This window comes from Schistocerca gregaria, chromosome 5 (assembly GCF_023897955.1).
Source record: "Schistocerca gregaria isolate iqSchGreg1 chromosome 5, iqSchGreg1.2, whole genome shotgun sequence".
Taxonomy (NCBI): Eukaryota; Metazoa; Arthropoda; class Insecta; order Orthoptera; family Acrididae; genus Schistocerca; species Schistocerca gregaria.
Genome location: NC_064924.1, coordinates 456,752,965 through 456,769,426, shown reverse-complemented (window position 1 = coordinate 456,769,426; position 16,462 = coordinate 456,752,965). Strand labels below are relative to the sequence as shown.

The window sequence follows — 16,462 nt, the reverse complement described above, 5'->3', positions numbered from 1 at the left end:
TGTTTCGATTACCTCTCGTCGTGCCCTGAAATGAGAAATGTCCTGCCCACTATCCTTCCCACCCCTCCTACCATGGTATTCCGTCGTCCACCGAACCTACAATATACTCGTCCATCCTTACACAACCCCTGCTCCCAATCCCTTACCTCATGTCTCATACCCCTGTCCCATACATCCTCCTACCACCACCTACTCCAGTTCGATCACTAACATCACCAATCCCATCAAAGGCAGTGCTACCTGTGAAACCAATCATGTGATTTACAAGCTAAGCTGCAACCACTGTGCTGCGTTTTATGTAGGCATGACAACCAACAAACTGTCTGTCCGCATGAACGGCCACCGACAAACTGTGGCCAAAAAATAAGTGGACCATCTTGTAGCTGAACACGCTGCCAAACATGATACCTCTCATCTCAATGACTGCTTCACAGCCTATGTCATATGGATCCTTCCCACCAACACCAGCTTCTCTGAATTGTGCAGGTGGGAACTTTCCCTGCAATACATCTTATGCCCCATAACCCTCCTCGCCTCAGCCTTCGTTAGTCAGTTCTCACCCATCCAGCCCCCTCCCTGTTCTCATTCCAGCACTACACAGCCATCATTTCACCGCCATACTCAGTCTTTTAATTTCTTTTCTCTCCTTTCCGCTACTTACCCCTCCCCCCTCTGCACCTGCTCTCCGTCTAAACTCCAACACTTCACTGTCCGCCTCTCCCACCATACTATCCCTCCCCTGCCCCGCCCCAGCTGCCTCCTTACCCCCACACAGTCGCCACTCCCATCATGCACTGGTGCTGCTGCTTGCAGTGTGGTTTCAGTTCTCTGAGACTGCAGACGCACGCGCGCGCGTGTGTGTGTGTGTGTGTGTGTGTGTGTGTGTGTGTGTGTGTGTGTGTGTGTGTGTGTGTACTGCTGACAAAGGCCCTAATGGCCAAAAGCTATAATTGTGTGAATCTTTTTGTTGTGCCTATCGCTACTCAGCATCTCCACTATATGGTGAGTAGCAACTTTCCTTCTCTGGTATTATAACCCTTTCATAAAAGTATTTTCAATTTAATGAAAAAATTTATACACGCTCAGATGGTGTAGCTGTGAAGAGTAGTATTGCTGGAACCATAGCAAATATATTCTTTAATAAACTCTAAACAAAATTATTCAACTCACATTAATCTTTCCTGAAAAAACATAATACACTACTATCGTTATGTAAATGACACATTGCTACTCATACAAAGAAGTGACCCTGACACACTTTAACAATGCACACACCAGGAATTCAACAACTTGCATCCTAAAATAAAATTCACTATAGAACTTGAAAAAGCAAAAAGAAACTTTCTGGTTATCACAATACCCAACAGCAACTACAAATAAACTTTTGAAATCTACAAAAAACGAACCACTACAGATGGAATAATTAATCATACATTGTGCCTTCCAAAATCTCACAAATATGCATTCTTTCATTTCCTGATTAACTGAATCCGAGATTTATCTCTGCAACATGAGGCAATACACACAGAAATATCTACACTACAATACATCAAATACAAGAACAATTATGGCCCCAGTTTGGTTCTACAACTATACAACAAAAACAGAAAAAGGGACAAACCACTTGGATCAAGCGATAACAACCTCATGCACGAATAAAACTCAAAACTAAATCTGCCATCGCAACGTCATCTGATAAAAGTGCAGGAAGCGTATCAGGCAGCGCAAATGTCTGCCTGAGCGGAGTTAAAATCGGGCAGTTCTACAAGATGTGGACCACCGTCAAAGCTGACCCACAGTGACGTAAAGGTGGGTCCTCGCAGCACAATAAATAGCTGCGTGTCATCAAGGTGTGGCCAATGTGCAGCCGGCAGAGGACTACAGAGTCCTTGCGAGAGCCCCCAAGGAGGAGCGACACGCACCAGTAGCCTCCTTGATGGCCGGAAATTTTTTGGGCGAAGGAAGGGCGCGCCATTCTTCACCCCATGTGCGAACTGCCTTCTGCCGCAAAACTAACCTGAAGTCACTCTCCAAAAGGCCAATCTCCAAGGCTGGTGCACCGACAGCCTGTTTGGCTAGCGTGTCAACACGTTCATTTCCCGGGATGCTGACGTGACCCGGGGTCCACACAAAGACCACAGAGCGGCCGCAACAGGCAAGAGTATGGAGGGACTCCTGGATAGCCATCACCAGATGAAAGCGAGGGAAACACTGGTCAATAGCTCGTAAACAGCTCAGGGAGTCACTACAGATAACGAAGGTCTCACCTGAGCAGGAGCGATTATACTCTAGGGTGTGAGAGATGGCTACCGGCTCGGCAGTGAAAACACTGCAGCCAGCCGGCAATGAGTGTTGTTCATAATGATCCCCTAAAGTACGAGCATAACAGACACGACCAGCATCCATTGAACCGTCAGTGTAAACAACGTCAGAGCCTTGAAACGCGGTAAGGATTGAAAGAAAGCAGCGGCAGAGGGCCTCAGGAAGGACTGAGTCCTTCGGGTCCAGTGCCAAATTGAGCCAAAGGCATGGGTGGGGCACAAACCACGGGAGTATACTCAGAGGGGCCCAGAATAAGAGGTGGAAAAGGGAAAACCTCAAGCCCAGAGAGATGAGCTCTGACGCAAACCGCAATCGTACACCCTGACTGGGGCTCCCGTTCCGGAAGATGGACGACCAACTGAGGGAACAGGAGACGATAATTGGGATGCCCGGGCAAGCTACAAATGTGTGTAGCAGAAGCGGCCAGTAAACATTGGCACCGGAACCACAATGGAGGGGACACCTGCCTCCACAAGTATGCTGTTGACAGGGCTTGTACGGAAAGCTCCAGTAGTGAGTCAGATCCCGCTGTGAAGGTTGGGGTCCAGCAACTGCAATGAGGAAGGGGATGCCAAACCATAAGCCAGGCTCCCATAATCTAGTGGGGACTCAATTAACGCCTGGTACAGCCGTAGAAGGGTAGATCGATTGGCACCCCAGCTGGTGTGACACAAGCAATGGAGAGCGTTAAGGTGCCAACAGCATGTCTGTTTAAGCTGCCAAATATGAGGGAGCCAAGTCAACGGGGTATCAAAAACCAATCCCAAAAAACTGATACAGCCATGGCTCAGGGTGAACAGTGCGTCGCCAGCAGAAATGCCTAATGCAGGTCTTGGCAGCCGAAAACTGGAAGCCATGCGCTACAGCCCAAGATTGCACCTAGCAGATAGCACCCTGCAGTTGCCATTTAGCAGCTGCAATGACAGTGAAGCTATAGTATAGGCAGAAGTCGTCAGTATACAAGGAAGCTGAGACAGACATTCCCACCGCCGCTGCGAGCCCATTAATTGCGATTAAAAAGAGGCAGACACTTAAGACAGATCATTGCAGTACCCAATTCTCCTGAACTCGGGAGGTACTATGGGAGGCCACAACCTGCATGCGAAAGGAAGGAAGCGACAGAAAATTTTGTATGAAAATGGGGAGCAGACCTCAAAGACCTCAACAATGAAGCGTACATAGGATGTGATGTCACCATGTCGTGTTGTAGGCCTTCCGCATGTTAAAAAAAGGTGGCAACCAGATGCTGATAGCGGGCACAGGCCGTACGAATGGAAGACTCCAGGCACACCAGATTATTGGCAGCAGAGCGGCCCCTTTGGAACCCACCCTGAGACGGAGCCAGAAGACCCCGAGGCTCAAGTTGCCAACTCAACCTCCGGCTCACCATGCGTTCAAGCAACTTGCAAAGAACGTTGGCGAGGCTAATGGGGCGGTAGCTGTACACCTCCAGTGGGTTCTTGCCAAGTTTCAACATTACCTTTGCTTTCCCGCCATTGCGACGGAACTCACCCTCAACCCAGATACGATTGAAAAGGTCTAGGAGGCGTCGCTGGCAGTCCAAAAAGAAGTGTTTGAGCATCTGACAGTGGATGCAATCTGGCCCGGGAGCTGTATCAAGGCAAGTGGCAAGAGCACTTTGGAATTCCCACTCACTGAACGGAGCATTGTACAATTCAGAGTGGCATGTGTGAAATGAAAGGCTCCGGCGTTCCAACCACTCCTTCAGGGAGCGGACGGCCAGTGGGTAATTTGCAGAAGCGGAACTCTGAGCAAAATGCTCCGCTAAGCGTTTTGCAATTGTGTCGCAGTCAGTACAGGCTGCTCCATTGAGTGAAAACACAGGTATGCTGACAAGGTCCGATAGCCATAGAGTCGCCTGAGCTTCGCCCAAACCTGTGATTGTGAGGTACGGAGGCCAGTGGTGGAGACATACCTTTCCCGGCACTCCTGCTTACGTTGGCCAATGAGGCAGCAGGATCGCGCATGGAGCCGTTTAAAGGCGATGAGGTGTTCCAATGAGGGATGCCGCTAGTGACGCTGGAGTGCCCGCTTCGACCTTTAATCTCCTCGGCGATCTTGGGCGACCACCAAGGCACAGTCCTACGCCAAGGGGGCCCAGAAGAACAGTGAATGGCAGATTCTGCGGCAGTAACGATGCCGCCGATGACCGAGTGAACCACCGCATCAATGGCGTCATTGGTAAGAGGCTCAATAGTGGCAATGGAGGTGAGCAAGTCCCAGTCAGCCTTATTCATAGCCCATCTGCAGGGATGCCCAGAAGAGTGATGCTGTGGCAGTGACAGAAAGGTCGGAAAGTGGTCACTACCGCACAAGTCATCATGCACACTCCACTGGACAGATGGTAACAGGCTAGGGCTGCAGACTGAAAGGCCGATGGCTGAGCACATGCCATGCGCCACACTGAAATGTGTGAAGACACCAGTATTTAAAAGAGAAAGGTCAGCTGTGACAATACTCGGCCAACAATGCTGCCTCGGCCTGTTGCCACTGATCCACACCACAGAGGGTTATGGGCGTTGAAGTTGCCCAGTAACAAAAAAGGTGGCGGCAATTGATCTATCAGCACAGGAAGGACATGATGCGGGACATCACCATCCAGTGGAAGATAGACACTGCAGAAAGTTACAGCCTGAGGCGTCCACACCCGAACAGCGACAGCCTATAAAGGTGTTTGTAGAGGGACAGACTCGCTGTAAAGGGATTGAAGGACGTAGCGTGCGCGCGCCCACACACACACACACACACACACACACACACACACACACACACAAGCAGAACAGTTATGTCTGCTTGTGTCTGTATATATGTGTGTGCGCACGCGCGCAAATGTATACCTGTCCTTTTTTCCCCCTAAGGTAAGTCTTTCCGCTCCCGGGATTGAAATGACTCCTTACCCCCTCCTTTAAAACCCACATCCTTTCGTCCTTCCATCTTTCCTAACAAAGCAACCTTTGGTTGCGAAAGCTTGAAATTTTGTGTTTGTGTTTGTGTGTGTGTGTGTGTGTGTGTGTGTGTGTGTGTGTGTGTGTGTGTGTGTGTGTGTGTGTGTGTTTTTATTGTGTCTACCTACCAGTGCTTCCCCGTTTGGTAAGTTTCCAAGACTTACCAAGCGCCGGCAGACAGGCACAATGAATAAAACACACAAACACACACACAGAATTACTAGCTTTCGCAACCGATGGTTTCTTCTTCAGGAAAGAGGGAAGGAGAGGGAAAGACGAAAGGATGTGGGTTTTAAGGGAGAGGGTAAGGAGTCATTGCAATCCCGCGAGCGGAAAGACTTCCCTTAGGGGGAAAAAAGGACAGGTGTACACTCGCACACACACACATATCCATCCGCACATACACAGACACAAGCAGACATATTTAAAGGCAAAGAGTAAGGGCAGAGATGTCAGTCGAGGTGGAAGTACAGAGGCAAAGAAGTTGTTGAAAGACAGGTGAGGTATGAGCGGCGGCAACTTGAAATTAGCGGAGGTTGAGGCCTGGCGGATATCGAGAAGAGAGGATATACTGAAGGGCGAGTTCCCATCTCCGGAGTTCGGATAGGTTGGTGTTGGTGGGAAGTATCCAGATAACTCGGACGGTGTAACACTGTGCCAAGATGTGCTGGCCGTGCATCAAGGCATGTTTAGCCACAGGGTGATCCTCATTACCAACAAACACTGTCTGCCTGTGTCCATTCATGCGAATGGCCAGTTTGTTGCTGCTCATTCCCACATAGAAAGCGTCACAGTGTAGGCAGGTCAGTTGGTAAATCACATGGGTGCTTTCACACGTGGCTCTCCCTTTGATCGTGTACACCTTCCGGGTTACAGGACTGGAGTAGGTGGTGGTGGGAGGGTGCATAGGACAGGTTTTACACCGGGGGCGGTTGCAAGGGTAGGAGCCAGAGGGTAGGAAAGGTGGTTTGGGGATTTCATAGGGATGAACCAAAAGGTTACGAAGGTTAGGTGGACGGCGGAAAGACACTCTTGGTGGAGTGGGGAGGATTTCATGAAGGATGGATCTCATTTCGGGGCAGGATTTTAGGAAGTCGTATCCCTGCTGGAGAGCCACATTCGGAGTCTGATTCACTCCCGGGAAGTATCCTGTCACAAGTGGAGCACTTTTGGGGTTCTTCTGTGAGAGGTTCTGTGTTTGAGGGGATGAGGAAGTGGCTCTGGTTATCTGCTTCTGTACCAGGTCGGGAGGGTAGTTGCGGGATGCGAAAGCTGTTTTCAGGTTGTTGGTGTAAGGTTCGAGGGATTCAGGACTGGAGCAGAATCGTTTGCCACGAATGCCTAGGCTGTAGGGAAGGGCCCGTTTGATATGGAATGGGTGGCAGCTGTCATAATGGAGGTACTGTTGCTTGTTGGTGGGTTTGATGTGGACGGATGTGTGAAGCTGGCCATTGGACAAATGGAGGTCAACGTCAAGGAAAGTGGCATGGGATTTGGAGTAGGACCGTGTGAATCTGATGGAACCAAAGGAGTTGAGGTTGGAGAGGAAATTCTGGAGTTGTTCTTCACTGTGAGTCCAGATCATGAAGATGTCATCAATAAATCTGTACCAAACTTTGGGTTGGCAGGCTTGGGTAACCAAGAAGGCTTCCTCTAAGCGACCCACAAATAGGTTGGCATACGAGGGGCCATCCTGGTACCCATGGCTGTTCCCTTTAATTGTTGGTACGTCTGACTTTCAAAAGTGAAGTAGTTGTGGGTCAGGATGAAGCTGGCTAAGGTGACGAGGAAAGAGGTTTTAGGTAGGGTGGCAGGTGATCGGCTAACAATTGTTTGATGAAGAAATAACGTTTAAACCTGTGGGAAGCTGCTAAAAATGATCGGTTATGTGGGAAAAACGGGAATGGAAATAAAACGAAAGTTGTTGGAAACAGCTGAGATGGTTGTTTAATGGGTGAAAGGAACTGAAGCTGTGAAATAGTATTCACGAGTTTACACGAAATGTTTGTAAACTTGGGACAATGGATTTTATAGCAGCGGTTATGTTGAAAGCGTTAAAAATTTTTAGGTTATGGTTGGAAGTAAATTACGTATTATTGAGTATAATTAGGCAGGATAAAATGTACGGTAGATTAGGAAAAAGGGAAGATGAATACAAAGTGAAACTACTTGTACAAACAAAAAGAGAAAGTAAGATGATAGAGAAGATTTCGAAATGCAACAGAGACAATAACAAACGTAATTGTTGGGTTCAAATTAATGATGATGTAAATAAAATAGAAAGAAACTTCCACATGGGAAAAATATATTAAAAACAAAGATTCCAAGACTTACCAAGCGGAAAGCGCCGGTAGATAGGCACAATAAATAAAACACACACAGAGAATTTCGAGCTTTCGCAACCGGCGGCTGCTTCGTCAGGAAAGAGGGAAGGAAAAGGAAAGATGAAAGGATGTGGGTTTTAAGGGAGAGGGTAAGGAGTCATTCCAATCCCGGGAGCGGAAAGACTTACCTTAGGGGGAAAAAAGGATAGGTATATACCGCGCGCGCGCGCCCACACACACACACACACACACACACACACACACACACACACACATCCATCCATACATAAACAGACTCTTTTAGTGTTCTCTGACATCAACATAATTTTAAAACACACAGTTCCAGATCCTTCTTGTATATTCAGGAAGTATTGGATAGAGCACTTGCAATGCATGTTGAGGATACACGATAATGCAACAAGACGAGTAAAATACACGCTAGTTTCTGCCTTCAGATTTGGCACCAACCTGATGGGCTAAACAGGATGCTGTATTTCATCAGAGCATACTATTTGTCAAATTTCAATGCTCAAAGCATTGTGTTTTTTCTTCACACCCACAGTGTTTTGTCATGACAAATACTTGCTATCTACTGCTCTCTACTAACCGCTAATCTTGCTGCTTGGTGATGAGCATGGTGTTCCATAAAATTAATTAGAGCTTTTGGCGACACTTACCAGTTCAACATCAGAGCTACAGTAACAATAATAAAGTTATCAATTGCCAAGACCAAATCTCAGATAAAAATTGTTCTCACCAATGTCTTCACTAGCAGCTCTAACAAGTCGTCTCGCAATAAATATAGGGTCTTCACCACCTTGAATCATACGAGCCAACCAATAGAGGGCAGCATTATCGTCGGACGCTCTAATGGATTTATGCAGTGCTGAAATTATGTTGTAATGTTCTTCACCTTTCTTGTCATACAGTATATGAGAGCGCTAAATAAAAGGAGAAACAGCTTTAATCAAATCATTTTGTGAGAAATAACATAACTTTCAAAAATGGAAATATACACTATAATGAAATACATTAGGAAACTCCTGAAGGAAAGTAAACAATTAAAAGAGTAAAGTTAACACGTCTCAAAGAACATCTCAGCAGTTGTAATATTTGTGCACATCACCATACTGAATGTCTGCAACTGTATTAAAGTGATATGTGGACTCATTTCAAGTTCTCACAAATTTGAACACTTCTCCCGACAGCCAGTTAAAAACACTACCAGTGAACTTCCACTTCTACATCCAACTCTGACTAATGTGCCTCTTGAACACAGCCAAATGAAGATGATTACTGTGCTGTTGCAATGTCCACTGAGCGTCTGTTGTCGTCACCATCATTTCCTCCTCATCACTGGCATGCATGTCGCCCAATGTAGTGTCAACTGAAATAAGACTTGCACTTGGCAGTCGAACTTCCCCGGATGAAACCTCGCAGCCAACAATACCACACGATCATTTTATTTCACCTGTGACAGACTCATTTGGATTAAGGCAACCACTGCTTCATGGCATACCAACTACTTCATTCCTCCAATTCAGAGATGAATGCATCACAAAATTCAAATCACATTTGGTAATGGTTGTGAACTGCAACTGATAGATAAAATAAGCGTTACCCTGTATTTCTGAAACTAATCTCTATTGATAGTTCACGCTGTGTCTCCCACAGCAAATCTATTGCACCTGTAATGGGCTGTTTAGTAGTGAGTGCCTGGTTTGCTGCCACAGCGAAAATGAATTCATTAAATTTGGTGGGCAATGATTTTAATTTGTTGTCATTTTTGCCACAGTAATTTTCTAGCAAAACTATTTCTTTTGTATCACTGTTGTGGTTTGTTTCTTGTTTAATAACAAATCAAACTGTTTTTGCTTTATTCTCAGAGTGTTTAATTTTTCGAGCTTAGCACATACGTACTGGTTTTTTAATAATGGATTGAATGATGTTATAACACCTGTGGTAATGGAGTTTTAACCCTTGTCTACAGCTCCCCCGAGTTGCACAGGACTTTCTTTTCTTAGCACAACAGACGTTCTCATGAGTTATCCATCCACAGTCCCTGCTGTTATTTATACCACTCTTGTTTATTTTACTGAAAAAACAAGACTCAAAGTGCTGTATGGACAAGTTAAAAAAAAAAAGTTAAATTTTTCGTCATCACTGGCTTTTTAAAAAATATAGATCTCTTTCCAATGTTCTTCCCATAAGGTCTCTCTAAACACTATGATCAATTGTTTACAATTTTGTGATCCAATAATTGTTCTTCCAAGATCTGAACATAACTGGTCAGCATATTTTATTGTTTTTATTCAACCACCATGGTCAGACTAACTATTGCTTTTACATCTGAATCACTCACGTAGCTGGGTCTAAAAACAAACTGTCAATGACTATTGCACTAAATCCCTCACTCATCAACTGTGAAGATGTAAAAAATCTGGATATCAACTATACTAGTTCTCCTTGATCAGTAGAAGCATTTGTGCAAATGCTTATCTTGTACAGCTTCTAAACTCCAGTTAGCAAGTCTGCAAATGATCATATTGACAAGATGAATCAATATGACCAACAATTTGCCATATATAGACTTTTAAAGTGAATAGTTTCTCACTACAGTAAAAATAAATAAATAGCCACATAAACAAAGGATAAACCAAAGCAAAACAAGCCCAACTACCAGTAGGAAATCTCAAAAAAAAAAAAAAAAAAAAAGAAGTGGAAGTCTCTTCATTCATGCATAACTGCTGCAACCCACACCCATATGAATATGCTTACTGTCTCATCAGTATATAATCAATCTCAAACCTTCCAGTGTTCCATGTCTCTTCCATGTCTATAATCTTCTTTTATAATTCTTAAACCAACCTTTATCAATGATTCTGGTCCACGTTCACCTACTATTTTTCCTTCTCCTCCATTTGCTACAACTGAATTTCAGAAACCCATCACAATAAAATTTATATCTCCTTTAACTATCTGAAAAATTTCCTTTATCTCATCTTACATTCTTTAAAACTCTTCATCGTCTGCAGATCTAGATGGCATATAAACTTGTAGAGTGGTGGGGGTATTGGCTTCATGCCTGTATCAGCTATGCTGTTCATAATAGCTTATCCGCATTCCTGCTTTCTCATTTACTATTCAGACTACTCCTGAAATACCTCAATTTGATATATGTTGATAACACGGAACAAATTTAACCCTAAGTCCTGTTCTTCCTGTTACTGCAATTCATTAAACAACTTGTATCTAATTTCAACCTATCCATTTCCCTTTTTAAATTCTCTAATCTGCCAACCAAATGAAGAGATGGAACATTCCACAATCTGACCATGCTGATGACATCTAATTGAGTAGTGCCCACCCAGAGATCCAAAACTGCTTAGAGATCCAAATGTCTGACTATTTTACCTCTGGAATATTTTACCCAAGATGATGCCATCATCATCATCATACCATGCCCTTAAAGAGAATAATAAGTGCTGTACTTTCCCCTTTCTTTCAAACTTTTGCAGTAATAGCACAGCAAGGCCATGTTGGCTAATATTACAAGGCCAGATCATTCACTCATCCAGACTGGTACCCTCGCACCTACTGAAAAGGCTCCTATGCCTCTTCAGAAACCATGGGATAGTCTGGCTTGTCCACAGATATCCTTCCACTGTGGTTACAACTCAGGCAGGGCTATCTACATTGTTGGGGCATCCATGCCTGCCTAAACTTGGCGAGCTCCACAGTTCATGGGAGCAGAACATGTACATGTGGAAACTGTATGACAGTCCCTTGAGAACCGTTTCAGCAATATTACCTATGAGTAATTTTTTTCCTCTCCTTCTTTTGCATCTTTGTGAAGTAGACAAGCCTTGGGAAGTACTTATATCTATCTTTTTCCCCTCCCTTTTTTCTCTTTATAAAGTGATTGGAATAGCTAGTAGTTCCTGCAACCATCTCAAGCACAGTTTTTAATGAGATTTTTGCTTCCTTGTTGGCCTCTTACAACAAAAATTTAACAGCACTGTATATAATCACACATGCTTCATACTGAACCACTTTCGTGCTCCTATGGTGGATGAAGACTGTAGTACCACGCTACACACTAAAGAGACAGCAACTAGGACACTAAGTGTGCAGGTGAAGGTCAACTGAGGCGCTCTAGAAATATGGAAAACAGCCTGTTGCCCTTCATCCATAGTTTGCAGTATATCATGTGAAGAAAGGATAAGCTGAGTTTCGCTCGACTGATGCTTTCTAAATCTGGGCTGATTTGTGGACTTTTGCTTCTCAGTCTCAAGAAAATTTGTTATGCTGGAACTGAGAATATGTTCAAGAATTCCACAGCAAACTGATGTTAAGAAATTTGGTCTGCAATTTTGAGGGTCCGTTCTTTTGCCCTCCTTATATACGGGAGACACCTGTACTTTTTTTCAGTCACTTGGAACTTTGCACTGGGTGTGAGATTCACAATAAATGCAATCTAAGCAGGGGGCCAATGTTGTACAGTCCCCTTTGAAAAACTGAACTAGGATTACATCTTGACCTGGTGATTTATTTGTTTTCAACTCCTTCAGTTGTTTCTCTACAGTAGGGATGCTTACTACTACGTTGTCCATATGAAAGTCTGTTTGTACGGTGTGTTTGTATGATTCTCCCTTAAATGCAAAATTTAAAACTTCAGCTTTCGTTTTACTATCTTGAAGTGACTGGATGGAAGTCTAGAACCTGCTAAGCAATTTTACATAGGATCAGAATTTTCTCAGGTTCTCAGTCAGATCTTTTGCTAAGGTAGGATTGTGGTAGTTGTTGTATGCTACATGCATTGATCTTTTCAAGAGACCCACAAACCTCTGTAAACTACGCCTGTAATCATTTGTGCATTCTCTTTTGAGCTGCTTCCTCAGCATTTCTGAATTTCATTCTTAAAACATGGCAGGTCTCTTCTGTCTTTAATCCATTTACCAGACACACAGTTTTCCACACCACAATTTACAATCTGTTTAAACTTTGCCCATAATTCCTCCATATCCATTTTACTGGACCTAAGTAATGTCAGTTCACTTTCTACTCCTTGTCTCTATACTGGTCCTGTCGATAAGGTCCGGCGTGTTTGTAGCTACAAGGAATAACATATTTTCAATGTGTGTGGGCTGCCGATCTAGCTGCTCAATACAGTTTTCAGAAAACATATTCAAAAGTACTTCGCAAGACTGACTGTCTTTTGTAGCCCCCTGGACCGAACCCATAGACATCCCAGTCTATAATCAGTATGTTAAAGTTGTCTCCAACTAGTATTGCATGATCTGGGTATTTACATACTACTGACCATAGACTTTTTCTGACTGTCTCTAGAACTGTCACAGCAGAATCAAGTGACATCCAACAATGAATCTGGTTCCACCTAGACTGTCATATGCGACCAGGTAACTTTATCATCATACTCAATTTCGATCTCAATAGATACAATAACTTTGTCAACTGCAATGAACGCTCCCTCTCATATGATGTCTAAGTGGTCTTTCCAATATTTGTGAAAACAAATGTCTGCTTGTGTCTGTATGTGTGTGTGTGTGTGTGTGTGTGTGTGTGTGTGTGTGTGTGTGTGTGTGTGCGTGCGCGCGCGCGCGATTGTTTACCTGTCCTTCCCCCTTAAGGTAAGTCTTACCGCTCCCGCGATTGGAATGACTCCTTACCCTCTCCCTTAAAACCCACATCCTTTCTTCTTTCCCTCTCCTTCCCTCTTTCCTGAAAAAGCAACTATTGGTTGCGAAAGCTTGAATTTTGTGTGTATGTTTGTGTATCTATCGACCTGCCAGCACTTTTGCTTGGTAAGTCACATCAACTTTGTTTTTAGATATATTTTTGCTACGTGGAATGTTTCCCTCTATTATAAACAATCACACTAGATAGATAATCAAGTGACTGTTCAACATTTCTGTTTCTTAAAGGATACCTACTTTTCTAAAGATTCTAGCTGTTTGTGTAGAGCAAATAACTTATACATCCAAACATAACCAACAGAGCACCTTATCATCTGCTCTCAAATACAACCAACTAGGCACATAATAAAATTTAAATAAATGTCAACATGAAATTAAACTGCAGGTTTTGAAATTACAAAGTATGATGGGGCCATAAGTGGCACTACTAATCAAACATCCTGCAAAAGCTGCCACTCTAACAAACCATGTTACAAACTGTCTCTGCTACAGATTAAGCGGGCAACACCAGCTCTTATGGAAACCCAATGCTCTGCTACAAAATTCTAACATGAGTGTCTAGGTCTAATAAATAAAAAAACAAGAAAAGAACGTAAGACCAAAGCATTAACGAACATAGATGAAATACTAGTAAACAGTCATTTCCATCATGATGCAATTTATAAGTAAACCCACCATTTGTACAAAATACCATGCTGATATTGATACTGAAAAATAGGATGTATCATGTATTGTTTCACTGATCATTCAGCCACAAATTTATACAAGAGATGCTACCCTAAATTTCCTGAAATCTAACACAAAATACAATCTTATCATACAACATTTTTATTCACCACCATCACTTTCAAAGTAGGGTGAGTCTTATTGCACTTTGGTAGCATCTCACGTGACATCATTACGACATGTACATGCTTTAACGAGGACAACAGAGACCGCATATTGACTTTAGTGATCATTAGAGACGCTAAGCTACAGTAGCCATTTTTGCAGATGAATTAAAGGAGCAGATCATTACATCCTCAATTGGTATACTCCCTGCAATTTTGGAAGCTATTGATGTGTTTATTTCCTTTGAAAGTGTGAACCTGCAAACTTCTGGGAAAAAAAGCTCACAATAGGCTTTGTAAATGTTAAATGCAAAAATTGCCACCAAATAGCAGAGTGAAAGAAGAGTCCATGTTACACTCAACACATGTACGAAATTGCCCCCAGAAATGATTGAGATGTTAAAATTAACGCCAAAGTACATTCTCCATGTTGTTGACCAGTTACATATATCATGTCCATAAAATGCAAAGTTTTGTTAACATTACTCATCACAATCCTAAAAGCTTAGGGCAAGAATAACTGAGAATAGCACTGTTCAATCCAGTATCCATCATTATTTGGTAACTGCAATGGAAGTACTGTCTTTATGCAAATTTTTAAATGTATGAAGTATCAAATGAGTAAGCTAATAAAGCTTTGCACTTTAACTATATAGAGAACCATTTGCAAATACCGTCAGCTCCATACAGTCACTTCAAATTGGTGGTTGAGAAAAGGCTCTTTGCTCACCTATTTTCAGCAAAACTGCTGCACATATAATGTACACAAAAACTAAACAAGAAGTTAAATTTAACATTAGATGTGACTAATGACTTCCAAGAGGTCTCGCAGCAAGTAAGTCAGACCGGCACCTCTCTCTTTCCCCTAGTGAGAAAGTGTGTAAGATTCAATAATTCCTACTAAGAAACTAACAGTACAGGGACAACTTCAGACACACAGACACAGTTCCTCAATATTTGTAACTGGTGGACAATATGGAGGATAGCTTTGGCACTACACGTATCAGTCTTTAATTTAGACAACCGAAACAATTCTGAAGGTAATTCCCTACTAGAAGAGAGTTTAACGTGAACTCTGTATCACGCTGCAACTCCGAGACAATTTCTGCATGAAAAAATATTTGTACCTCGTAGTTTTGAACGTAGGACCTCTGCAACTGCATAATTTTGTTTAACTGGCAGAGCCAAGGTTCTGATGATAGCTTTCACTTGCAATTTACTATTTACAAAATAAATTGCGAGCTCCTTTTTCCCCAAAAGTTTGCAGGTCTACATTTCCAAAGAAAGTAAACATATCAATAGCTTCCAAAATTGCAGTGGATATACCAATTGAGGATATAATGAGCTGCTACTTTGCAAAAATGGCTACCACAGTTTAGTGTCTCCAATGATCACAAAAATCGATACATGATCTCTGTCATCTTCAATAGAGTGTGTACGCGTCATAATGATGTCCCTTGTGACTCTGCCAGTGCACAATAAGACTCACTCTTCAAAGTAGTCCCTTTGCAGACGAGGAAGCATTGTCATGCTGTTATCTGCTAAAAACTGCTGCATGATCAAAGCTATATGTGGTTTTGCTTTGTCGTGGTGAAAGACTCAGTCACTCTTCCGCTACTTCTCTGGATGTTTCTGTCTCAGCTTCCCTTAGCCACCTGGCACATCACAACAGAATTCTTCACTAACTGTCTGACCACGAGGTAGGTACTCATTGTGGGTAATCCCACCAGTATCTAAGAACCAGATCAATAGGGATTTGATAATGTTTTGAACTTGCCAGGCTTTCTTTGGCTGAGATAAAGATGGGCTCTTCCATGGGGCTATATAGTTTGTGTCATTTCCATAAATTCAACTTCCATCACCTGTAATTGACTTAGAAAGAAAATCTGACTCAGTTTGAAGCAGTTCTTTCAGTTCCCTGCACATTCATGCAATGGTCTTCCCGATCACTCATCAGATGCGGCACGAACATTGCAGCAATCTTTGTCATATTCGATTTTTCTGACAAAATCCGCTGATATATGCCATATGATAACCCCACAATGTTACACATATCGTGGATGGTACGCCTACAATCTTTCACACTTGCAATCCAAACATCACTGACATTCTCTGATGAAATGACAGTAGATGATCATCCTGACTGTTCATCATCATCGTCATCCTCATCCACAGAGGTCTGGAAATTTTTAAAATGTTTAAACCAGTCATAGGTTTGTGTCTGGCCCAAAGCATCATTACTGAATGCTTGGACTAACATTTTGCGCATTTCTGTGGCTGTTTTATCAAGTTTAAAACAGAAC

The 16,462-nt window shown here is 43.1% G+C and overlaps 1 protein-coding gene across 1 annotated transcript in view; it reads right to left on the bottom strand.

The window, feature by feature from the left end:
- The window catches only part of LOC126272215 (ATPase WRNIP1-like), an 84,423-nt gene that overhangs the window by 47,131 nt on the left and 20,830 nt on the right, over positions 1 to 16,462 (bottom strand). Inside the window, exon 6 of the mRNA XM_049974915.1 lies at positions 8,370 to 8,553. Within this exon, the coding sequence (XP_049830872.1) occupies positions 8,370 to 8,553 (184 nt within the window). The remainder of the gene's footprint in view (positions 1 to 8,369; positions 8,554 to 16,462) is intronic.